At 39.1% G+C, this 27219-nt stretch overlaps 1 protein-coding gene across 5 annotated transcripts; it reads left to right on the plus strand.

Moving 5' to 3' along the window:
- Positions 1-821: 821 nt before the first annotated feature.
- LOC308376771 (selenocysteine insertion sequence-binding protein 2-like) lies at positions 822-26335 on the plus strand. 5 transcript variants are annotated; one of them, XM_080853234.1, is made up of 19 exons: positions 822-903; positions 1599-1722; positions 1841-1905; positions 1996-2126; positions 2419-2512; positions 2668-2882; positions 3656-3722; positions 10558-10667; positions 10881-11027; positions 11185-11265; positions 11362-11469; positions 13490-13625; positions 17243-17409; positions 20122-20263; positions 20756-20954; positions 23192-23412; positions 24278-24432; positions 24932-25097; positions 25450-26335. In XM_080853234.1, the coding sequence occupies exons 5-19, from the start codon at positions 2443-2445 to the stop codon at positions 25563-25565; spliced, it is 2100 nt and encodes a 699-aa protein (XP_080709360.1). In that variant the 5' UTR covers positions 822-903; positions 1599-1722; positions 1841-1905; positions 1996-2126; positions 2419-2442; the 3' UTR covers positions 25566-26335. The 5 variants fall into 5 exon arrangements, with proteins under 5 accessions (XP_080709360.1, XP_080709359.1, XP_080709357.1 ...); XM_080853233.1 differs by having other exon boundaries at positions 2001-2126; XM_080853231.1 differs by lacking the exon at positions 1841-1905.
- The last annotated feature ends 884 nt before the right edge of the window (positions 26336-27219 follow it).

Raw genomic sequence — 27219 nt, forward strand, 5'->3', positions numbered from 1 at the left:
GTATCATGATGTGTGGTTGAAGCTCATGCAGTGACAATATAACGTGTTCTCTTTGGGTGCCTACAAGGTGACCAGGGTTTGAATCATAGTTTCTTCGCTTTCCCAGAATCCAGGTTCGTATTCCCCGGATGCTACCCCACCCCCTCACCCAAACCTGGCTGTGTGTCCAACCTCAACCTTTACCCTGATTGTGGTTTCATACCCCCGAGCCCCCTGCTGGCTACCATTACACTTGCTCTAGGGGGTGCAGGCCTTGTGTTCTGTAAAGCACTTTGAGACAATGTCGATTGTGAATGGCACAATATTAATAGAATTTAAACTGAACTGAATGCTGTCCTACATTGTCATTAAAACGTAGCCTATACCTAATCCAATGCTACTTAGTTTAACAAGCTAACAGTAGGCTCATGCCTTTAATTTTCTTAATGGGGAGCGAATTTTGCATCGTAAAACAGAATGTAATGAATCCGAATGTCTAGCATGGGCAGTGAACATTTTAATTTCTGCTAAGCCTCTTTCAATAAATAGCTTACTGAACGAAAATATGAACACAACGTGGAATGATCTCAAATATTGTACTGAGTTACTGTTCAGGAAATCAGCGCATTGAAGGAAAACGAAAGATTCCACATGACAAAGTAACAGATTTGTGCACAAAATTTGACAGAAATGAAGGACCAATCAGGGATTACACATGGTACCAACACTTGACGTTTATTGCGATTTTGCATTTTTGTGTGCATAAGTGTTATGAATACAGAGGAAGTAATCTCGTAAGAAAACAAGTGAAAGGCAGATGACTTTTATTATGACGACTGAAGGCCATATCGGACATATGCACATATCCTACGCACTTCAGCACAAAATCAGCTGACCATCTGCCAAAGACGGTATGACAAGTCTGTAAGTTATAACGTTAATCAAATCCGCAATCATACAATGACCAAATTTGTCAGGAGCTTTGCTAGCAGATCGGACAACTGACGAATTGTTCACAATGATATGCAGGCAATTTGCCATCTGTTGAACACTGCTAGCTCAGCTAATTTGGCAGAATTCGTGTGTTTACTATTGCTTGATAGCAAACAAGTCAAGCTACTACATATTCAGATTGACATTTATAAGTGATTTCATAAATGATATGTGATATATGTCCTTATATAATCTAAACCTAGTTGTTAGTTGACTGGAAGTTCCATCATCTGAGTCATATATCGATAGCTATGCTATTTGTTAATGGTTCTGTGACTGATCATCCTAGCAAGTGAACAACCAGTTTAAAAGTTAGGGCTGGTACGGATTCGCTAGCGCTAACTAATGCTAGTTACCCAGTCATAGTCAAATCAGTTAGTGTTTTTTATAGACAGCAGACATTATTGTTCTTACCACTATCTAATCACTTAAAGTAAAGAGGTGAATGTTAATAATTTTTTAATTGTGTGGTGAATTGTTTTTGTTTAATTAAAGATGGTAGATATATTCTGTTAACAAGCTAGTGATAACAAACGTATTTTAAACCACCTCTTTCACAATATCTAACGTTATATGACTGCAGTGAATTAAGATGTATAATCATGTTACTGTCACCTTATATTTAGGCCACCAGAAAGTATCCAGACGTCACGGATTTTTGGTCGAAACAGCCCGATACGTTTGAGATGTTCTAGGGAACCTGAACCTTGTTCCTTTTGCTTTGTGTGATATGGAATACAATGGGAAAAGGTAAAGTAGCTGGCAAAGCTAAGTGCCTGAATATCCATGATTACTCTTTTAAAACTTCCTTGATCTTTATTTGTCAGGTAAGGTAACAATGTTAATATGTATGTTAAACTATTTTTAGGTTTTGTCCAGATTACAAAATGTAATTCACAGAGATGCAGTGAACTAAGTTCGGCTTTCAGCTTTGTGATTTTGTCTTGATAAAGCCAGAACTCTTTTAGATTTCAAAATTACCATTCTATGTTTACAAATTGAAAGTGCTGTTCGTTTATCAAGTGCAGACAATCATCATGTGAGTGGCCCCAAGACACAGCGATATCACAGCTTCTATAGAAACAGCAGAGCCATATCCCCACATACTCATCCAAAAGAGGGTCAACGTGGGTTGTACTACCGAGACTAATAAGGTTGGTCCTAAACAGGTTTATTATATGTGTCTGTAATTTGAGTTTTTATTGTGATTGTGTATAATAGATAGAAAACAAGCTATTGTTGTGTATTTGCCTCTTTTTTCTTCTTATTTTTACAGTCGTCATTGCCATAGCTCAACCTGGTTTTACACAGCACCCAAACCAACAAACAGTTAACATCACAACACAGTTGCCCATTAATATTAGGAAGCATTTCGTAGCCTCTTGACAAATTAAACAAGATGGTTGAAGACTCCGTTCACAATCTCATCTATGGTATTCTATCCAGCCTGTACAGGTTTTACAAGCAGGTATGGAAACAGCCTTACACCACAGTGAGAAGGAGAAAACTTTCAAGAAATCATTGGATCCAAAGAGAAGAGGTTAGTCCATGAGGGTGTATAATGGTCTTGCACGATAGTTCTCAGCACAGTTGACTTCAAAATGAAATTTAATATTATGTATTACAAATGTGTTCACATTTAATAAGCTAAGCACAAAAGTTCTGATATGTGTTTATTTATTTTTTCTCTTGAAGGCAGACATGGCACCCGATCGAATTCTTTCTCTTCACGTCAGGATACAGTTGTGTCAGGGAACGTAACAACCTTTGAAGTAAATTTATCAGACTTCCCAGAGCTGGGGAATGGAATACCTAGTTGTCCCAATGAACCTCAGACATGCAAAAGTCCGTCTGTTCCACAGGCTGCTCCTTCAGTCAACCAATCAAAAAGAAAAGTCTCTAACAGCAAAGTAAGTGAATATCACGTCCTTTTAATAACACCACTTTTGAATGACCTCGAGACTCGGGTATGCTTGAAAATGAAAATAATATGAATTGAAATCATTTAGCCATGAAGTTGAAATTTTGCCATCTCATTCCCATTTCACAGGTAAATGCCAGCCTGTATTATGACCCTTCATATTTCCGAAATTATCTTTTTATTACTTAGTACAGTTGCATCATCTTTTTGAAGTAATTTTTTCTGTGTAAAAAAAGGGGTACCATCAATAGTTATTTTATGTGGAAGAAAATGACACGTTTAAATCTGGGGGAAACATCAGATTGTATGAAACCCCAACTTCAGTTTGCATCATCTATGAAATTAATGCTAGCAGGTTAAATCTGACATTCTGATTCTAAATTCTGATTCCATAGATGTAACTTAGTTTAAGTACAAAATGCGATCTAGTAACCTCCAAAGTGTTAAAGATCTGCGTGAGGATTTGTTAATTAGATTGGACATGATTTTGAGTTTACTCAGTGTTAAGCTATGGAATTTAAAATGTATTTATCATTTGCATAGTGCTATAAAAATAATTTATACACACATATACAGTAGTGTTAGAACATTTCAGAATTTTTGAAAATCTATATTGATATTACTTAAAATGTGATCAGATCTTACTCTATGTTTCAAAAATTGATGAGACTGTTTTTGTACACACACAAATATGGAGCCTTTTATGCCATGACGTGTTTTAAGAAATGCTTAACACTAACTGTTAACGGAAATGATCAACAGGCAGCCTATGAAGTCACTGTTAAGCATCTGGACTGTGAAGGATTGCATCCAGGGCAGCAGGAAAAAGGTAATTTCACTTTTTGTTTCTCTTGTTTCTTCTTCACAATGTTCGATACTGTCGTAGGGTTGGGTACCGAGAACCGGTTCCAATATGGCACTGGTTCCAATACAACCGGTACCTACCCGGACCGAAATCCAACTCAGATTTCGGTGCTTCCTTTCGGTGCCTGAGCCGATTGAAATAAATAACTCCAACAAATCACGCAGCTTAATGAACAAACTATTATACTATTATATACAAAATGTTGTCTTATAAACAGGAATTTCAGGCTGCAACATGAAACATGGAGGCTGGTTTCAAAACAGTTCAAAACTAGCGATAGCTAACGAGCAGTCACGTTAGTGGCGTAGATCTGTCTGAGTACGATTCTTTATGAATCATTTTTGGGTTGCAAGGCAGATGACGTGGGGCACATTTAAAACTGCCCCATCTCCCAATGTTAACTTTGGCCTGTGTCGCTTACGCTCACATAGCAGCAGTCTTATGACAGCTAAGAGCAGCAAGCACAAACAGAGCTAGACATCAATTTAACAGAGAAAATGCCGAACAGTAAACGGTGAAAAGTGTGCCTGTATTTCGCACAAAAAGATTCAAACAACGCGACGTGCAGCAGATGACACAAAACAGTTGAATGTAAAAGGGGGGAGAGAAGGCAAGCGTCAAAGGCAGATCAGCAACCGCAGAGTGAAGACTAAACGGAGATGCAAGCAAAACTAATACTAGTCTCTTAAAGCGGCAGTACGAATTTACATACCTTCAAATAAATAGTGGATTCAAATGAAGTGTAAACAAGATAGAAAAGATAGCTATAATCAAATCAGAAAATGGTGAAATTTCATGAAATAAATACAAACAAAATTATAAATGTTTGACTCCGAAGGCAAATATGCTTATGTTGATGCAAAAGAATTACCGTAATTCCCGGACTATTAAGCGCACCTGAATGTAAGCCGCACCCACTGAATTAAAAAAAAAATACTTATTTTGAACATAAATAAGCCGCACTTGTCTATAAGCCGCAGGTTCCTACCGGTACATTGAAAACAAATTAACTTTACACAGGCTTTTACGAAACTCGGCATGACAAGAACAGTTAGTAGGCATGCAACGTATTAAATTTTACAAATATATAGCTTATTATAAATGCTAAAGTGAACAATCGAGGATAAGTTAACACGCAGAAAGTGATGTTGCTCAAGAGCAGGATGATGACGATTTGCTTAAAAAGGTGGCACCTCTGTTTGGAACCGGTTTGAGTTCAAAATATCCGATCTCGACCAAAGGTGTAAGCACAAGCAACGTAAAACCATCATTCAATTGGCAGCTCGAACATTGTCTATTGTTTATCGTATTTCATATTATCATTTTCACACACATAGGTAAGGTACATACAGTTGGCAGCTGCTAGCTTGTGATGAACTCGTATTAATATGTGAATATGAACTATTTCATACGAAGTTGCACAGGCACCCTGAGGGCTTATACCCCTTCCCATTATAATTTTATGAGTTAAATCGAGGATACTAGATGACTAGCTATCGTTTTATGCAACTGTAACTCTTCCATTTAAATCGTTTATGCTGAGGTTATTTAAAGTTCCCTTAGCTAGCACAGCAATTCGATAACCAGTAACAACCAGGAAACACAACTTAAGCTGCAGAGTTTAATTTTTCAAAATCATCTCACCATTGAAAAAGCAGTCTTGGGTTCTACGTGATTACAACCACTTGTGGAATGTTAAATGGCTTCACATAGATATAAACATACCTAAGAGAAATAATGGGAAATCGATAGAGCAAGGGCTCACTCTGATATCAATGTAATGTTAGCGAATATTGCTCATGCTTTAGACTCCGCTCTTCGTCTAAAGCCAAATCTATTCTTGAGGTTCCAACATTTTTCAAAAGCAAGTTGGTTTTAAATGTGAGTTGTCGATCAAGTTATTTTCTGTCCCGTCGTTTGAAGCATACCTGTTTGCTGCGGCATTGATCTTCCATTATTTAACATTCACGTTTCGATTTAAAGTCCAGTTTCAGGCTCTCGCACGCCCCCCTCATTTAGGCAGAGTTACTGTTTGCCTCCCCGCAGGCATTAAGCTTGTGAAAGTGGGAAAAATCCATAAATAAGCCGCGTCATTGTATAAGCCGCGAGGTTCAACGCGTGAGAAAAAAGTAGCGGCTTATAGTCCGGGAATTACGGTACTGAAGTTTGAAGCTGTAGTGTGTACAGAGTCTGTTTGTGTTTTGTATTTATTTAAATGTATTTAAGTACAGTACTGTGCAAAAGTTTTAGGCAGGTGTGAAAAAATGCTATGAACTAAGAATGCTTTGAAAAATGTAAACAATAAATGTTTATTTTGTATCCATTTACATGGTAAGACTGAGACACAGCAACAAGACACAACGTAGTTATACTGCATCAGCAGGGTCTCTCCCAGACAAATATTTCAAAGCAGACAGGGGTTTCAAAATGTGCAGTTCAAGCTCTTTTGAAGAAGACGTTGAGGATCGTAGACGCAGTGGTCAGCCAAGGAAACTTAATGCAGCTGATGAAAAACACATCAAGCTTATTTACCTTCGAAATCGGAAGATTTCAAGCAGTGGCATCAGCTCAGAACTGGCAGAAACCAGTGGTACCCAGGTACAGACATTTACTGTCCGGGGAAGTCTGGCCAGAAGTGGTCTTCATGGAAGAGTTGCAGCCAAAAAGCTCTACCCCGACAAGGAAACAAGGCCAAGTGACTGAACTAAGCACGAAAACATAGAAACTGGGGTGCAGAAACATGGCAGAAGGTGCTCTGGACTGATGAGTCAAAATTAGGAATATTTGGCTGTAGAAGAAGGCAGTTTGTTCGCCGAAGGGCTTGAGAGAGGTACAATAATGAGAGTCTGCATGCAACAGTGAAGCATGGTAGAGGTTCCTTTCCAGTTTGGGGCTGCATTTCTGCAAGTGGAGTTGGAGATTTGGTCAGGATGAATGGTGTCCTCAATGCTGAGAAATACAGGCAGATACTAATCCATCATGCAATACCATCAGGGAGGCGTATGATTGGCACCAAATGTATTCTGCAGCAGGAAAATAACCCCAAACATACAGCCAATGTCATTAACAACTATCTTCAGCTTAAAGAAGAACAGAAAGTCCTGCAAGTGATGGTATGACCCCCACAGAGCCCTGATCTCTACATCATCGAGTCTGTCTAGGTTTACATGAAGAGACAGAAGAATTTTAGGAAGCCTACATCCACAGAAGATCTGTGGTTAGTTCTCCAAGATGTTTGGAACAATTTACCAGCCGAGTTCCTTCAAAAACTGTGCGCAAGTGTATCTGGAAGAATTTATGCTATTTTGAAGGCAAAGGGTGGTCACACCAAATATTGATTTCATTTAGAATTTTCTTCTGTTCCTTAACTTCACTTGTTAATTTATGAAGAAATGATGAAAATAAACTGTTAACACTTCCATTTTTTAAAGCATTCTTAGTTTACTGCATTTTTTCACACTTGCCTAAAACTTTTGCACAGTACTGTATACTGTAAACTGTTGTTAACCGTTAATATATTGTACATAGTTTGAAGTTAAAATGTTTGAAGCTGTAGGTTGAAGCCAAGTGTTTTGTATTTATTTATATTTATAATATACCTTAAACAGTCAATATATTTTTCAATTTAAAGATTTTTTGTGCCTTTTTTGCTCTTTCTGAATTATTATTATTTATTTTTTTTACATATCGGTTCAGGCACCGTTTAGGCACCGGTATAATTTAAAAAGTATCGGTTAAGTACCGGTATCGTAAAAAAAAAAAAACGATACTCATCTCTACTGTCAAGTACTAGTAACATTTCGAAAACCATATTCTGCTTATCACTGGGAGTTATGGACACATGAGCCAACAGCTACCCAGTCAGTTGGTTATGTAACTCCTAAAACTTAAGAACATTAACTGATCACCAAAACCTGTGTTCGTTTAGTTATTAGTCAAGTAAGACGTTAAGACAATTTTCCTGGATTAATTCCTTATTCTCAAAGCACCAATCCTCTCGACTCAAGACCACTCATTCTAAGCAAGAGATTGGTTACTTGATTGTAGTCTAACGGCATTATATTTTGTACAATGACACCATAAAACAGTCATCCCATGGCTTTGACAGATGGTAGTGTAATTAAGATTTAATTGTATTGATGCTATGCAAATTATTTTCAAAGTTATCAGGGGAACTGGAAATGGGGGTGGGAATGTGATACTTGCCCAATTTTAACTTGGTAATACTTTATAAGTCTCATTTCTTTTAAGTCTTATCTTGTATAAGTCCCACCCGCATAAAACAAAAAATATTTCAAAAGAAGCATGTATATGGTTTGTGGCAAAGTTTGTGCCTTTCAGTCTTGTTATCACACTAATTCCAGGATGCCTGCGCAAATAGTATTGTTGACCGTGGCGTGCAGTCAGTGCTGGTTTTACAATGGGGCTTAAGCCACATGCCCTGCAGGCTGGCAGTGCCCTGGTTGACTGAAGAAGGACAAACACATGGGTTTGGTGCTCATTGCCCATTCCCTGTGGGTGCGACAAGTAGTGCTATAAGTACTGGTATTGGCCAATAATGCTATGAGTACTGGTATTGGCCAGTAGTGCTATGAGTACTGGTATCGGCCAGTAGTGCTATGAGTACTGGTATTGGCCAATAGTGCTATGAGTACTGGTATTGGCCAATAATGCTATGAGTACTGGTATTGGCCAATAGTGCTATGAGTACTGGTATTGGCCAATAGTGCTATGAGTACTGGTATTGGCCAATAATGCTATGAGTACTGGTATTGGCCAATAGTGCTATGAGTACTGGTATTGGCCAATAGTGCTATGAGTACTGGTATTGGCCAGTAGTGCTATGAGTACTGGTATTGGCCAGTAGTGCTATGAGTACTGGTATCGGCCATTAGTGCTATGAGTACTGGTATTGGCCAATAATGCTATGAGTACTGGTGTTGGCCAATAGTGCTATGAGTACTGGTGTTGGCCAATAGTGCTATGAGTACTGGTATTGGCCAGTAGTGCTATGAGTACTGGTATCGGCCAGTAGTGCTATGAGTACTGGTATTGGCCAATAATGCTATGAGTACTGGTGTTGGCCAATAGTGCTATGAGTACTGGTATTGGCCAGTAGTGCTATGAGTACTGGTATCGGCCATTAGTGCTATGAGTACTGGTATTGGCCAATAATGCTATGAGTACTGGTGTTGGCCAATAGTGCTATGAGTACTGGTGTTGGCCAATAGTGCTATGAGTACTGGTATTGGCCAGTAGTGCTATGAGTACTGGTATCGGCCAGTAGTGCTATGAGTACTGGTATTGGCCAATAATGCTATGAGTACTGGTGTTGGCCAATAGTGCTATGAGTACTGGTGTTGGCCAATAATGCTATGAGTACTGGTATTGGCCAATAGTGCTATGAGTACTGGTATTGGCCAGTAGTGCTATGAGTACTGGTATTGGCCAGTAGTGCTATGAGTACTGGTATCGGCCAGTAGTGCTATGAGTACTGGTATTGGCCTATAGTGCTATGAGTACTGGTATTGGCCAGTAGTGCTATGAGTACTGGTATTGGCCTATAGTGCTATGAGGACTGGTATTGGCCAATAGTGCTATGAGTACTTCTATTGGCCAATACCATGTCTCTGTACGTGTACTCGGTGTTGGGAAAAGTAACCAATAGCTAGAGTAAACATCTGATTTATATTTATATTTCTAAACTGCATGTCAGAATTGAGAATAGTCTCAGTCTAGAAATCAACTGGCTGAAAAAATAACTTTCCTACCTACTGTTCGACTATACGCGTTATTTCCGCCAAATACAAATACAGAGCTGTCTAAACATTATTGGGGAAACCTTCTGTCAATCTGAAAGGAAAGAAGTGCATGTCATGATGGCAGTCAGGTATTTCATTATTTACTAAAGGGAAAATCAGGTTGTCAAACAGAAATCCTCTGTTCAACAAAGTCAAATAGTTTAAATACCAGCAACTCAAAAATCTTAAGAGCATCATCGTAAGTATGCAGAGTTAACGAAAGCTACAGGCAGCAAGCAGTCCTGGAGAGAAAGGAGACGACGGCACTGAAGATCACCAAGGCTGGAGCTGAGCGCACTGCTCTAGACAACCAGCCCCTATTCAATTATCAGTACTCTTAACTAGGATTGGAGCTTCTGCTAATCCGTTGAGAAGAAGACGCAGATTAGACTGATTTCACTTTCTCTACCACTATCTAGTTCTCTCACAAATATGTGAATTGAATAAATATGAAATCTCAAGGTGGTGTAATAAATAAAAGGGCCTGATCATCCTCCTCGTCATATTTACTGATGTCTTGTGCCCAAATCACTTTCTGTAGTTTTTTTTCTCTCGTACAGTCATATGAAGGGAAGAGATGCGCCACATGAAAGATCAGCTTTGCCAACACACATTAGCTAGTAAGCTACCTACCATTAAACAGTGCCAGCTGTGTTGTTGTTGATGTTTGCAAAGCAAGTCTATTGTTACCTGTTTGGGTTAGGGTTAGCTATGCAGTAAGTACGGATGTGTGGACTCCATTCATCCATTTCTTTATTATGGACTGTTAGTGAAGGCCTAGAAAATAGTAAAGCATTTATTTGGGATGAACGTTTGTGCAAAGCTGTTGACTGTGTAATTATTTTGAAATGCCCATCCCTGTATCAGCAGTCCATCATGGATTATTCACTCAAAGAACAATTCAATTTTTTTTCAATTCAATTTTATTTATATAGCGCCATAACAATACAATTGCCTCTAGGCGCTTAAATATCCATGGGATCTTTTATGTGCTGCAGGATTGCTTGAAGATGCCAGTCACCAACAGACTTCCTGGGCCAATGTTGCATCCCTGCCACCAAAGAAAACCACTCTCAATAGTCCCGCCATGCCAAGTGCATCAACTGAGGTAAGAATGTTTTTTAGTGAGCTGTTTTCCTTTCAGTATACTGGTAATGTGACAGAATCAGTGACAATGGAACACAATATAGACACTGATTAATCTGTAATGTGTCTGGAAAATACTGTAAAATTGTTTGTGTGAAATCCATGTTTAAAAGGGGCCTTCAATGTAATTGTCTTGTTACAAGGTTATTACAATAATGCCTGTTCTTTGGTCTAGAGCATGGATAATACTTCACAACAAACAAAGGCAATTTTGAAAAGGAAGAAAAAAAGGCAGAAGAAGAAGACAACTTCGTTGACCTCTGAAGATGCTGACATGGAGAAAGTCGATGTTTTCAAACTAAAAGAGCCTCCAAAATTTGAAGTAAGCTGTCAAACATGAAATTTAAAAACTCTTTTCTGTTTCATTTGTGAAACTGCAGACGTTTGCTTTATGTGGCAGTCATAATGTTCAAAACATGTGAAGCTTTCCCGCAGCATGTTTTATTTGTGAAGGAAATGAAAGTTATGTTTAACTACAGGATGTAGAGGAGTTCCCTGAACTGGTTCTATCACCTTTATATCTTCGCAAAGTTCAAAGGGACCTCAAAACAAAACCAGATGTAAGTGTTGAGCAAATATTAAACCATTGTAGTTAATCTGCCGTCTGCCATCTGCCATCCATTGACTGTCAAATCACCATTTTTTTTTTTTTACAGGAGGCAGTATATAATGGATTATCACAAAAAGATGTCACTGCACCGCAGTCCGAAGAAAAGGTGGATAGAAGACAGTCTGGTCTGGTCCAACAGAAGGGGCAAGGGCAGGTTGGTGTTACATTTTGATCTTATTGAGTGAATGGTATAACTGGTGAACGTGCCAACTGTTAAACTGTATTATGCCAGTTCTCTCTGTTTAGCTCTGACGTTAGTTGTAGCTGCAGGGTGGATTTAGCAAAGGACGTGATGGATTAAAACATGACATTAGGGTTTCATTTCTTATTAGTGTAAGACCTGACTGCACAACCTTTCAGCATTCCAATGTCTCTCCCACCTTAGTAACTGTGCCTCTAAAGACTCTGCTTGGGGATATAAGTCATCAATATTTGAACCTTTTCCTCTGTATGTACACATAAACCAATGTCAGTGAAATAAGTCATGCAGATACATAGTTATATATAAGCACTTTACTTGACTGTAATGGGATTTATAATATATTATAAATATAATCTACAGGGTTTCTGCGGCTCCTTACAAAGCATTAAATTAATGTATCTAACAGTCATACACTACACATTCAATACACTGGTATTAAAACGTCTTAAATCAATCTTTCAAAAGTCTGCTAAGACATGGAAAGTAGGATGGTATAAATTGTTTGTTTTCTGACTGTGCCATTTAAAACCTCAAAATAATTGGTAACTAAAATCTATTTTTACAATAATTTACATGTGTACGGTATCATCCATATGAGAAGTGTTTAGACCCAACGTGACTCTCCCAGTCTAAGGCCCAAAGCACACTGCCTGTGTTGTGTGTGCATGACTGCTGCCTTGTGGAACTGCTGCGGCTCAGTTGTGTGTGTTTATTCATATATATGAGTTTTCCTTTGATAACGGCCGTCAATACACAATCAGATTGTGGTCCGAAGACCAGAAAGTTGACCAGTTGTCACAAGATTTTTGTTACCCCTCGTTCAGAGCAAGAGCGAGAGCGAGAGAGAACGGAAAACTACTGCCCTTCACCTAATGTTCTGTTAACTTATCGAAATAATGTAATTATGGCCTACATTGGGTTACTTTTTCGTACACATGTAGCCTCCACTTTCCCCTTTCATAAGGTGCAATTGCTTGAATGATTACAAAAATAAAGGCCTGTTTTCATTTCTGTCATGTCTGTATTTATATATAGTGGGTGGGTGGGTAAAATAAGTATTGAACACGTCACCATTTGTCTCAGTAAATATATTTCCAAAGGTGCTATTGACATGAAATGTTCACCAGATGTTGGTAACAACCAAAGTTATCCACACCTACAAAGAAACCAAAACAAATACGTTCAGAAATTAAAGTTATGTGTTACAGTGCCTTGCATAAGTATTCACCCCCTTGGATGTTTTACCCTTTTATTGCTTTTATAAATCAGTCATGGTCAATATAAGTTGGCTTTTTGGACAAAAAAAATCACAAAAAAGCCCTCTTTAATGTCAAAGTGAAAACAGATTTGTACACAGTTATGTAAATTAAATAAAAATATGTAATGAAAATAAGTGATTGCATAAGTATTCACCCCCTTTATATAGACTGACCTAATTCAACAGAGGTCCAGCCAATTGGTGCTAGAAGTCTCACAATTTGTGAAATGGGGATCAGTGTGCAGTGAATGTGTCTCAAGTGATTGTAGTATAACGACACCTGTGTCTGGAAGGTCCATTCACTGGTCAGTATTCAGGAATCAGTATTACTGGCTATTGTTAAACCATTAAGATCCAAGATCACTCTAAGCAACTCAGAGAAAAGGTTGTTGAAAAGTATAAGGTCTTGCAAGGATGTCAGTTTTACACAAGGTCGAGGGAAGCACAGTTCGACCCGCCTTATCACCTCTGGTCAAAACATGCTCTTACACACATGCAGACTAACTGGCGTCAGTTACACACACACAGAAACACAGAAGAGCCATGTTACCGCTCACATTAGCACAAGATTCATGCGAGGTAATTATTAATACAAGACACTTGATTCATATATTCTTAAGTCTTAAACCTAGTATTTTAAAATTATCGAAGTTTCGAAATTATCTCCATCTGTTTTTTAACTAAAAATGTCACACTGTGTATTGGCTTTTACAGCAGAAAGCAGAGAAGACCAGCGGGAGGAAAAGTAAGGTTCCTGTTCAGTTGGATCTTGGGAACATGCTGGCTGCTCTGGAGCTGAAGCAGCAGTCCCAGAAAGGCAAACCGGAGCAAAAGCCAGTTTCATTATCAGGTATAACATTATGACCAGTGCTGTAGTGGTAAAATTAGAGGTGGGTAAACTATGAATTTTATGATCAGACTGGCCTCGACGCGATGCAACGCGACGCGAAGCAACGCAACACAATGCGTTGCGACTCTGTAAGGCTCTCCTCGATATATTACATTATGTTATCAGTTAAAGTCATATTAAATCAATGACAGTGAATAGATGTGTTTAGAGTTTGTAGTTTATTAAATTTCAAGAAAACAGTAAAGAAAAGTATGTGTAAGCCTCACAAAAATGAAGGGGTGGTGGGGGAGACAAAAGAAAGGACCTCTACAGAACCTGGAAAAAATTAAGTACATGACAGGAGGCAGGCAGGCTACGACGTGAACGCGAACCACAACGTGTATGTGTTTACATACTTCCTGGACCCTGATTGGTGTCGCCGTCGCAGTCGCAGCAGCAAGGCACTGATTGGAGGGTCACAGACCATAATACGCAGATGAAAATGATTCCGGCTACAGCCTTTATATGTTAAACAATATTGGTTTTAGGTGTTTTATATGTTAAACAATACTGTTTTTAGGCCCTCTATGGGCCTTGTGGAGATTATTAATGGAAAAAAATTACAGACCTTTTATTTTAAGTGTGTTTAGGTCTAGAATAAATATTTGGAGCTCACTTTCCACATTTGACCTTTGACCTTTATTTTGGGGTACCGTCATTTATAAATGACTACGGCCCATTAGGGTAAAAAAAAAAGAAAATTTTCCTAATGTAAAATACCATTGATAAAAACACAGAGGCATATATATATTTTTTATACATTTTAATGAAAAACACTTAAGTTCATATCATAAATCATCTCAAAATTCATCATTTAAAATCAATTATGAAATTCAAAGAGACAGTTCTTTTGTGGAGTGAAGCACAAGTGAACATCGCATTTGCCGCATTTCACTCTCGTTTGACCTTTGCAGTTGTAATTTTTACAACGGCCTTGCTTCTCACTATAATGAGGAAAGTGAGCAATGCCATCCTTTGTAACCTCAATAGGTGGCAGTGATTCTCTCTTCCTTTTCTGCCTTGGACGAGATTCATCTTGGCTTGGTCTACCAGGTCCCTTCCGAACAGAGGTCCCTTCCGAACAGAGAACATCTGCAATGGCTGCCTTGTACTCTCTAAGGCTAAGCTCCCCTTTCTGTGATGGATCACTTGCTTCCCGATCTCTGCGGTAGAGTAACCACGCATTGACACAAATCATGTCCATGAAATGGAAAAAGATACGTAAATACCATTTGCGTGACCTTATCTTTGTACGGTAGAGTGCTATAAGTGAGTCCATGAGGTCAACACCTCCCATGTGTGCATTGTACATTAAAACAGAGGAGGGACGTTCCACATTGATAATTTCTTTTGTCTTTTTTATCCCATCTTTCAACCATGGAGAGTGGGTAGGCACCTTTGAAAGTGCTGAGTAGTGTGACACAACTGTTGTCTTGCCACTTGTTTACTATTAGCTGCACCCCATCACATGTAGCAACCGTCTCCTGAAAAGAGCCCCTCCCCATCTTCTTCATTTCCTTGTCATTTTTCAAGGGACATCCCTTCAACCTGTTGGTTCTGACTGTGCCAAGGCAGAAGATGCCTCTCTTTGCAATTTCTATCTCGAGGCCTGTGCTAGTGAACCAGTTGTCATGGTAAAGCTTGAAATTCTGGTTTGAAGGAACTATGGATGCTAGGTGTAGGACTTTATTGCTGCTTGCACCCAGGTCAGGCATCCCACTGACTGGCTGAATTTTGCCAACATGCATCTCAAAGTTATATGCAATGCCCTTAGAATCACATAGCACATATACTTTGTATCCCCTCTTATGAGGCTTGCTTGGGTTGTATTGTTTCAGATGACTTTTTCCTTTATATGGAATTATCTGCTCATCGACACAGAGATGTTCACTAGGTGGGATGCTTTGCATTCTCTCAAGTGTATAGGTAAGAAAAGGTCTGACCTTAAAAAGTGGGTCATGGCCTGAATTACTGGTATTGTCGTTGAAATGTAAATTTTCCTTGACTTGTTCCCACTTCTCATTGTCATCACATCTGCAATTTTGTCTATGCGAGAGCGTGCCTGCCAGCACATGCGTGTTGAGGGCACGCCGTAGATGGACATATGAAAGGCACATCCGATGAACTGCTCCATTTCTTTCTCTGTACAGTTCAGGGGTGTGTTCACATTGTTCTGCACAGAGTAGAGATTGGTCTGCTGTACAATGTGTTTCAGACACTCAGTAGGGAACATCTGCCTGAAGTAATGAGATGGAGAATGCACCCTTTCTACAGGGGCTAGACGCATCTTCCAGACAGGGACAGGGTAATGGATACGGATCCCTGACTTCCACAAAAACCTGTGGCCTTTCCCTGGGACAAGCCTTTCCTCACTGTCTGGCTCCTCATCCTCATCCTGTTCTTCCTCACCACTCTCAGCATCACTGCTTCTGTCATTCTGTACTTTAACTACCTCATCCTCATCACAGCTTGACTGACTTTCTTCACTTCTCTCAGGAATTGGCAATGCTGTCCCTCTCACCTTTACATAAAACTTAGAAACATCCTGAGAAAGACATACAGTATGTGTAAATGTGTGTATACTGTCTGATAGTGTATCTAAATAATTGGAAACTGTACTGAGCAATTGCGTAAATTTCTATTCCCTTATAGGACTTTGTTAGTTATACATGACATGAACTTTTTCAAGGTTTTACACAAATATTTCAATATACCTCAATATATTGCAAAAAAAATAAGAAAACAGTTTAGGCTACCAAGAAATATTTTTTTGGTTGGTGTGTTTTATGTCATATTGCTTAAAAACTGAACTTACCATCGTGCTCTTCCGGCATGTGACTCACATGTGCTCTCCTCTGCTATACTTCCTTATAGCAACAAATATCACCAAGATATGTAACAACCTTTGATTTTATTGGTTGAAGGGGATGTCATGTGACACATTTTTAGGTTAATATTATTGGTCAAAGGTTTAGGTGGTTTTTTAAAAGCAGTTTTTCTTAGCGTCATTTATAAATGACAAGTCCCATAGAGGGTTAAATGACACCAAATTTATTTTGGATTGTTACAACGGAAGAATACAGTCACAGGGAACTTTGAAGTGCGTACACGCTATTTAGAGGTGCGTAAACGCTATTTCCAAAATTCCAGAGGTGCGTAAACCGCGTTTACGTGCGTTTACGTGCGTTTACGTGCGTTTACCCTCCACTACAGCCCTGATTATGACTGTTACATTATCAGGTATAACATTATGACTGTTACATTAACAGGTATAGCAATATGACTGTTACACTATCAGGTATAGCAATAAAACTTACATTATCAGGTATGACTTTATATAGAAATACATTCTCCTCTTCCATAGCCAGTTATATTATCAGGTATAGCAATATGACTTTATATAGAAATACATTTTACTCTTCTAAAGAACTACACTTCAACTTTTAACCACCATAAAATGATAACGCATGCATTACAGTGTCTGGTAAGAACGAAACAACTGTATGTTTAAATATAGATGTACACATATGTTCAACAGTTTATTTAACTATTAATACTTATACATAATGATGGTCTAGTTGGAGGTGCACTACCTGTGGCACACAGAGAAGCACCTCATCAGAAGAAGCCACTATGGGCTCAGGACAAGATGGCCCACAACCCCCTGGACTCCACCTGTCCTCTAGTGAAGAAGGGCAAACAGCGAGAGGTTCCCAAGGCTAAGAGACCAACTCCTTTAAAAAAGGTAAGATAAACATTTTGAAAGTATGCTCACATTTAATAATGCACGTTAATAATGTATCATTCATTTCCCTGATCAGTAAGGAAGGAACAGGTGTGTTGGCTGCAACTGTCTGTGATAGTTCAATACATGGTGATGGTTTCTGATTTGACGGAATAGCTTGATTAGCTGTGTGTGTATGTTTAGAGGTTCAAGAGGCAATGCTGCTGGTCTGTTTTGATTTTTTCCTGAATATTTTTCTTCTCTGAAACATAAGTCACGCCCACACAAAATTCTTGACCATAGATTCCAAATTGGTATAATGTAATGACTTGCACAAGTAAAAAGACCCAATTATTGGGAAACTTTCCATGAACACCTTTGTTTCAATCAATCATGAGGTTAATTGGAGCTATTAATCTGAGAATCATGGCAGTCATTAGTAAAGCTATGGGTAAGTGAGCTGCCACTCATATAGTGCCTTGAAAAGTAGCCAATCGCTGAGGTCTAAGGTGGTGGGATGGTGGTAAAATGTATAGAGATAATCTGAGGTGGTGGGATGGTGCTTCTGTATTGTAGTGGCAGAGATTGCAAGTAGGATTATTCAGAGTTTTGATTGGGCCATTCTAGAACATTCACTTAACGTTTTTTGAAAAAAGTACCTTTTTAAATCCTCTCCCAAGCCTTAGTTTAACAAAATACTGCCACAGTCTTCTTAAGATATTGAGTAAATTTGTTTCCATTCATACTCTACTCCACTCTAATTGACTTCTCAATTCCTGCAGATAGGATGCATCTCTAAAGCACGATGTTCCCACTGCCATTTCTCCCAGTTGGTGCATGATCTTATCACTGCCATTTCAAACAGTAGAGGCATTATGTCACCACTGCCATATCAAACAGAAGGGACATGATTTTCCCACTGCCATATCTCACAGTAGGGACATGATGTCACCACTGCCATATGAAACAGTAGGGGCAGTGTGTTTTCAGGCACTAACATTGTTAGATTTACACCACATGTTGCACCTTGAGCTTTGGCAAGTTTCATTTTGGTCTCATTTGGCCATCAAAACCTTTTGTTATATCTTAAGCAACCTCCAGACAAGTTTTCATGTTGATCCTCTTAAATTATGCCTTCTTTTTGTCACTCGCATCGAGTTTTATGGACCGCTCTTAAGACTGTGAACCCCTTCACCTGCACTCCAATCCTGGCCACTGAATTTGCCCATGACATTTGACCATGGTGGCTTCACCTATCAGTGGATGTCTTCCTCAGATGCTAGTTTTGGGTGCAACCTGTTCTACAAAGTATCTGGGTGTTGCCATTACATTGAAGTCTGCATTTTCAGAGCGTGTGACACATCTGCGTGTGACACATCAGCCAATCAGATTGTTCTATTTCTATGAGGTGGGCATAATCTATAGGAAAAGTCATGACCAAGGTCTTCTCAGTACGTACTGCTGGCCCATGTACGTCATCTTGATCTGGGTTTGTTTATGGCAAACAGGCCATAAATGCTGCGGTTCTCCTTAAGGTTTCTTCCTGCTTAACAGGGATATGCTTGCTCTTCAGGTGGAGATTCAGGCACTGTGCTATGTAAAGCGCCTTGAGACAGTGTTATTGGTTTGGCGCTATATATATATTTCAAAAAATGCATTCCCATGTATGGGACGCCCTGAGTATTAACCGCAGAAATGTTATAAAATCAATGTATAAATCGCAGTTAATAAGTTGATAGAAAGAAATGACTGTGTATATCTGAGGAAAAGTTATAATGGTTTTGGAATAATGGTGATGCCTGTTAGTGTTGTAGTAGCCATACCTCAGAGAGATGACAGAAAAGAGAGTATTGAGGTTGTATGGCATGAAAGATGGTAAGTCCTTGGCAGCCTAGGCCTGTAGCAGCATAACTAAGGGACGGTGCTGGCTGGTGATCATGTGGGTGTGTTGTGTGATCACGTCATGTGGGGTGACATTGAACTGACTTTATCCAGTCAGCCACTACACCCTGGCAGGCCACACACAGACACACACACACACACACACACACACACACACACAGGCAACAGGGTGTCCTAGAACTGACTATGCAGTCAGCCACTATACCCTTGCATGCCAAACACACACACACACACACACACACACACACACACACACACACACACACACACACACACACACACACGCACAAACACAAAACACAAAGCACAAACACATACCCTTGCAGGGCACACATAAAACAAACACACACACACACACACACACACACACACACACACACACACACAAACACATACCCTTGCAGGGCACACATAAAACACACACACACACACACACACACACACAGGTGACCGCAAAGGCAGCCCTTTCCACTCTTCTTTGAATGGCAGACCTCTATGCACCATTCCTATGGGGTGCAGTACATGGGAAAGTCTTCAAGGTGGAGGGGATTCCAGGTTACCCAATAGAGCAAGTATATTCATTTATATAACATATTCTTTAAACAGTTGTTGATGTACCATCTCTTCCACACTGTACCCTCCAAACCCCTTTAGATATTGCTCCCAATCCTGATGACCTATTAGCACATTGCCCCTTTGAACAGTGAGTCAGGGGGCCACCAACCCCATGGACCACATGATTATGTAGCATTATGTAGCTATGTAGCATTATACTTCACACTGGTGGTTCTTATGGCAAAAACGTGTTGAATAATTTTTTGTATTTAATAGGTCATTCTGAAGGAGCGTGAGGAAAGAAAGAAAAAAAGGCTGCTGGAGGAACAAGGTTTATCTCCCTCCAATCCAGAGTTTCAGGACACAACATTCACTGCTGAAGAGGAACCCTGTAATCTGGATCAACCTCATTCTCCAGGTGCCTGTACCGACACATTTTTTGTTTGAATTTTAGTCAACCTTTGGCATAGAGCCTCTTTTTTTTTTTTTTATATGTAATCTTTTATGTCTGGAATTTAAGTCCAGTCATGATCACCTGATGTACATAGACAAAAGAGGGGTGAAGGAAGACATTTATGTCATTATATTCACAACACCATCTCTTCACATGGATTAGGATACACCCATACCGTGCAGAGATAGTATTTATGTCATTATATTCACAACACCATCTCTTCACATGGATTAGGATACACCCATACCGTGCAGAGATAGTATTTATGTCATTATATTCACAACACCATCTCTTCACATGGATTAGGATACACCCATACCGTGCAGAGATAGTATTTATGTCATTATATTCACAACATCAGCTCTTAGCATGGATTAGGATACACCCATACTGTGCAGATATAGTATGTTAACCAATGTGTATGTTCCCCGTGCATGATGTTTATGTTTAAACCAGGTGAGATCAGCAATCTTGTCACTGATGGCCCAGAAGAAGATCAGCCTCATGATCAGCCTCATGATCAGCCTCATGATCAGCCTCAGGAGCAGCCTCATGATAAGCCTCAGGAGCAGCCTCAAGATCAGCCTCATGAAAATACCCAGATGGAGGCTAACATTCCTTGTCACCCCAAAATCCACAGTAGAAAATTCCGAGAGTAAGCAAAGTGGTCATTTGTGTTGATTCTGTGGCCCAGGTCGGGATGCCATTATTTGACACCAGGTGGTACGGTTAATTGGGAAAGACAAATCATGGTTTCATGGTGATTATCTACTTCAGAACATAATATTCCCAAAATGAAAAACAAAAAGTATTCATTGCCCCTTAGTCACAGGACCGTAAGCTGAGTTTGATTGATGAAATTGGTGAGGTTCAGGTGATTATGGTTAAGGATTTACTATAAACTACATATGAACTCACTTTTTAATGATCAAGATCCTGTGTGTGTGTGCGTGTGTGTGTGTGTGTGTGTGTGTGTGTGTGTGTGTGTGTGTGGTGTAAACTTAATGTGTCATGCAGTCTTCTTCAGTCCTTGGCTAAGAAACAGATCAATAGTATTCTGTCTGAACATTTTTGTTTTACCTTCTTGGTCTATTTGCTTTCTGTGACTTTTGACATTGTAAGACCTTATTATCAAATAATGTATTTATTGTTATAATGCTTAGTATACCTAATCATTATCATATGATCATCGACATACTCCAATACTGAATCGATTTAGGACTTTTAACTCCAATACTGATTCGACATAGGACTTTTAACTAAATGGTTTGGTCTTAAAGCAGCAGAACGGATCAATAGCTACTCGCTAACGATATGCTAGCAGCTAAAACTAACGAAATCTCTTGAAATGCGCTGCCTTTGACATTATGACAAACTAGTTACTCAACAAATGTCCTTACACAGTCAAACATCAAGCAAGTGCAACACAAGAAAAAGCAAGACGGCAAATAAGCAACTTACTAGTTCGGCAGACAGTAGAAAGTCGGGCGGCCACAGGCAAAACTACAGAACGAATTTATATGCCTATGGACCCTGGTATGGCAATGGCACGAAGTCGATTCTCCATATTAAAAGTCATTGTAGCGCCCCAATTTTTTTCAAGCTGTTATTTTAAGGTTAACCTGCTTATCCTTACCCTAATCCTGAAGTATAATTGTTGCATTGTGTTACTTTAAGGCGTAGCCGTATGTCAATTCATCCACAACCCCTTAGTAACAAAATCAAGCTATGATAATGTCAACGCACAAATCTGGCAATCATTACTCTTAAGCTTTTAAGCAGAAAGGAAATAGGAATCAAAAGCGTACCAAGTTGTTGTTGCCACCTTAATAACCCCAAACATACAGCCAATGTCATTAACAACTATCTTCAGCTTAAAGAAGAACAGAAAGTCCTGCAAGTGATGGTATGACCCCCACAGAGCCCTAATCTCTACATCATCGAGTCTGTCTGGGTTTACATGAAGAGACAGAAGAATTTTAGGAAGCCTACATCCACAGAAGATCTGTGGTTAGTTCTCTAAGATGTTTGGAACAATTTACCAGCCGTGTTCCTTCAAAAACTGCGCAAGTGTATCTGGAAGAATTGATGCTATTTTGAAGGCAAAGGGTGGTCACACCAAATATTGATTTAATTTAGAATTTTCTTCTGTTCCTTCACACCTTAGTCAACATGTGGCCATTATCATGTACAATAGCCAACGTGAGCTAGCTGGTTGGCTAGCCACTACGGTAGGCTGTTTGTAGTGGTTATATACCAGCTGGCTAAATACAAAAAACAGCTAACTACTTAAAGTAAGATGCCGTTAGGAAATAATATACGTCATTAATTGTTTAATAATTTACTTTATAACTTGTCATTTTATAATTTGACATTGCAATCGCTTGCCTCCCAACAGAAATTAATGGATTTTAGAATTTCACTTCTGTCGCGCTGCTGGCATGTGTTTAAGTGTCATGATATAGACTCCACTAATGAAGCTTGATATTAGCAACGGCAATATAATAATAATAATAATACCAATATAACGGCAATTAGCAAGTTTAAGATTGATGTGCCGTACAGGGTAAGGTACAAGCACGGTTTAGTAATTGCTCCCACTCAATAAACATCTACATATAATTTAACATGACATGACTGTGTAGCTAGCAGTCTTGGATACAATAACCTTAGGTTTTTACAAAAAAAAACATGGCCCCATTTACATGTGTTTGCCCTAACACACCCATACAATACACCATCCCATCCTACCCTCATCAGCCCTTGCCCTGTGATGAAGTGTTTGGTGCTTGATGCTCATGAGTACCCATAGCAGTAGGGTCCTTTTTATTTTCTTCTATTTTTATTCCATGCTAAACTGTCATCTAAAAAAACAGAATTGTCTTTTGCCAGCTACTGTAACCAGGTCCTGAGTAAGGATGTGGATGAATGTGTGAGCAGCCTGCTGAAGGAGCTCGTTCGCTTTCAGGACCGCCTTTACCTGAAAGATCCCCGGAAGGCGCGCATGAAACGCAGGCTAGTCATGGGTCTGAGGGAAGTTCTCAAACATCTCAGGCTTCATAAAGTCAAATGTGTCATCATCTCACCCAACTGTGAGCGCAGTCAGTCCAAAGGTGAGAGTAAACACACTCTTCAGAACAGTCATGTAGTCGCATGTTTGAGAGTAAACAGACTCTTCAGAACAGTCATGAAGTCGCATGTTGGAGAGTAAACACACTCTTCAGAACAGTCATGAAGTCGCATGTTTGAGATTGAACACACTCTTCAGAACAGTCATGGAGTCGCATGTTTGAGAGTAAACACACTCTTCAGAACAGTCTTGCAGTAGCATGTTAGAGAGTAAACACACTCTTCAGAACAGTCATGTAGTCGCATGTTTGAGTTTAAACACACTCTTCAGAACAGTCATGTAGTCGCATGTTTAAGTTTAAAGACACTCTTCAGAACAGTCATGTAGTCGCATGTTTGAGTTTAAACACACTCTTCAGAACAGTCATGAAGTCGCATGTTTGACTTTAACTTTGTCATTAAAGTAGTGCTGGACCTAAAAAGAGTTATGTGCTCTGAAACCAAATCTGATGATTGGTGATTTGAAAGGAAAGGAGAATACTTAGGTGCGTAAGACCACAGTTGAAGTGAGGGACGAGAGTTTGCACAATGAATAAATAAGGCATCAAATTCATTTATCCTTCTTTATTGTAAAACTACATACTTGCTTGTTGCTATCATCAGTGCTTATAGTGTAGTAATTAGACACATAGTTTATGATGGAGGTATGAAAAATGCTGAAAAAAGGTCTAGTAAGCTTGACAAAAATACTTTTGGAATCTGAGATATAAGAGCTCAGCCGTGTCATTGTGTCACATAGGCAGGCTCCTCATGTTCTCTGACTGCATAGATTTGTAATCTTTTTGTAATATTTTGTGTGTTCTGTTTACTTCTACACTCATCCTGTTTTGTTTTTTTAAAAAAAAACAGGTGGTTTAGATGAAGCTCTCTACACCATCATCAATACATGCCGGGAGCAAGACATTCCCTTTGTGTTCGCCCTGTCTAGGAAGGCTCTGGGTCGCTGTGTGAACAAAGCCGTTCCTGTCAGTCTGGTTGGCATATTCAACTACGATGGAGCGCAGGTGACTAAAGCATCCTTACGGAGGATGGATCATACTTAAATATTTTTACTCATTTAGATACACAGCTCATTTCAAAGTTAAGATGTAACTACAGACAGTTTTAGATTTCACATCATTTTGTTCCTAAAAGTATATAGGGACACAAACGTGGATGACTTGCCCAAAGGAAAAGTGTATCACAAATGTCCTGTATTGAAATTAATAATGTCTTTCCGTCTAGCCTAATTGTTTATGCAAGATTTTAGGGTAAATGCATAGGTTGTACATTTTTGGTTGCACATTTCATATTTGACTCACTCCAGAAAGATAACATTTCACTTGCCGCTGAAAGCTTGACAAATACCAGAAAATTGCGACACTTAACAAAATCCAGTTTGACAATGCATACACAGGCTACTATTGACAGGCACTTGATACTGTATGGTATACAAGTGAAGTTACACACTGAAGTGTGACTTTTGACCTTAATTGATTTTACTGTTTGACTCTTTTTGTTTAGGACCTCTACCATAAAATGATTGAGCTATCATCTGAAGCAAGAGTGGCCTATGATGTTATGGTTGCAAGCCTGGATGACAAATCTCAAGATCAGCAAGAAAACTTAAGTGAACCAGCTAGTAATGAGTCCTCATCTATATCACTTTGTACTGAGGAACCAGCATACAGTAAGTAATTAATGCAGACATATACACATGCAGATTGGATTGCATTGCATCCATCCATACACTGACTTCCTGCTTCTAGTAGAATATATTTTTTAAATAAGGCATCTCATTTTGTGTCTTTTAGTGCTCCTTTTTATTTTCATCATTTTATCTTTTTGAATTGTGTTCTACTTTTGTAGTAGTAGGGCCAAAGGGGGCATTGTGACTAGAAATGTTATGTTTTGGTTTATATTGCAAGAACTGTATGGAACAGATCAGAAGCTCCTGAAAATAATTAACTCATTAACTCTTAATTTTTTCCAGAGCTGTATTTCAGTACGATATGCTTAACTTTGCATTTTATTTTTGTCAGTCACTGTGTGGAAGAAAATGCTTGAAAAGGGATACAATGACCCATCGTTGGACGGAGACGAGAGGTTTTCCAGTATCACCACTGATGAGGACTTAGCCCAAACTATGACTACTTGATGACTGCTAGACACCAGATGAGATAGCTGTCAAAAACAGGATGAACCTTGTGTGCCTCAAAATGATTGGAAGAATGCAGATAATGTGATTTAGTAGACACAATATACACTCAGAAAGAAGTAGAATTGCCTTTGTGAAAGACTGGTTATTGTGAAGAATTTCATTTGTTTTCAGATTGTAAACCTGTAAATGTGTAATAAAGTACAAGTAATAACTGAAGTGGGATTTTTGGAAATGTCTTTTTCTGGTCTCCCATTGAACTGGGACATACTGCAAGTCCTTGTCCAACATTTAGATTTGGCCACAATTAAGAGCGCCCCCACAGTACAAATACTTAACATGTCATCCCATTATTAAATTAATGTGTCTTCGATGTTATTTTACTGCAGACCATTCACTTGCAGGTGAAATTGCAGTGTTTTTTTTTTTTTTAATAAAAGAAGAAAGCTTTAGCCTTCACCTATTTCATGTCATTCCCTAGTGAATCCAAAAGTCAAAGTATTTTAAAATGTTTAGAATTACCCCTAAGTACTGTATATCACAGCTTTTTATAGGCTTTATTGTACATGACATGTAGGCTGTTCACACATGGCACTAGAATGTGTCCCCACATGCATATTGATTGACCACTTCTGATAGGCTTTAATAACCCTGCCCTATATGCATATGAATACTTCCATCATTTCCAGTCGCCCTCACTTCATTCACTGTGGCCTCATATTCCCCTCATCTTTCAAAAATAAAACTCAAATCATTTCATAATGAAATGTAGTATTGTTTTTAACTCTCTAATGCTTATTAACATGCCAATGAAAACCTGAAGGGCAAATAGAGAGATGGGCTAGACTAGAGCACTGGGCCCAATGCAGTCTGATATGAGACCTGTCTTGAAATGAATATCTCCAAGTAAAACAAGAAAAAGATCTTTCCACAGCACTTATCTTTATTAAATAAAGGCTGGTGTTGTGATTCAAATGAAATCTGTATTATTTTTTTAACTAGTTGGCTCAACTTACAACTGACATGGATTCAACATTGATTTTTTTTTTACCATATGGGCAACTAAAAAGCACAGGAGGGAACAGCAGCAGCGCGTGTTAAAGCAGTGGGCTGTGAACAAGTTAGACAGCTACTATCTGTTTGCATACACACAAATCCTTCGGATGTGGTCTGAGCGAGGGGGATCTCAATGCGTCCTCATTTAGTCTTGGATGTGTTTACACCTGTACCTAGAGCTGTCCACTTGTGATCAAACCTGGTGAGAAGGTGTTTCTTGGGTGATTCGAACACGGACATTGACTCAAGACAGTGCTGGTATAATGCCTTAGGGATTCTGACAAGTTGATACGCATTAGTCTCCTGTTCCACTCACATCAGTCTCCTGTTCCATTCATATAACATCATCGTCATTCTGGGTTGAGGTGTAGTTACTTGAAACATGTTGGTACACTGACAGCAGTTATAATATAATTATTAACTTCAGACGTGGTGTCTCAAAGTGCTTTACAGAGCCCATGGCCTTAACCCCTAGAGTAAGCACAAGGCGAATGTGGCAAGGACAAACTTATCAGGAAGAAACCTTGAGCAGAACCTTGCTCAAATGGGTAATCTATAGCTAATGTTTAATTTAATTTCAGTCACTATGTCTTTAATA

The sequence above is a fragment of the Sprattus sprattus genome (assembly GCF_963457725.1).
Source record: "Sprattus sprattus genome assembly, chromosome: 16".
Taxonomy (NCBI): Eukaryota; Metazoa; Chordata; class Actinopteri; order Clupeiformes; family Clupeidae; genus Sprattus; species Sprattus sprattus.

What these genes read in the sequence shown, in the direction of transcription:
- LOC308376771 (XM_080853234.1), top strand. Translation starts at nt 2,443, where the DNA reads ATGGAAACAGCCTTACACCACAGTGAGAAGGAGAAAACTTTCAAGAAA. An exon ending in TGCCAAGTGCATCAACTGAG is followed by an intron (nt 10,668 to 10,880) that starts GTAAGAATGTTT and finishes TCTTTGGTCTAG; the next exon opens with AGCATGGATAATACTTCACA. An exon ending in TACTGAGGAACCAGCATACA is followed by an intron (nt 25,098 to 25,449) that starts GTAAGTAATTAA and finishes TATTTTTGTCAG; the next exon opens with TCACTGTGTGGAAGAAAATG.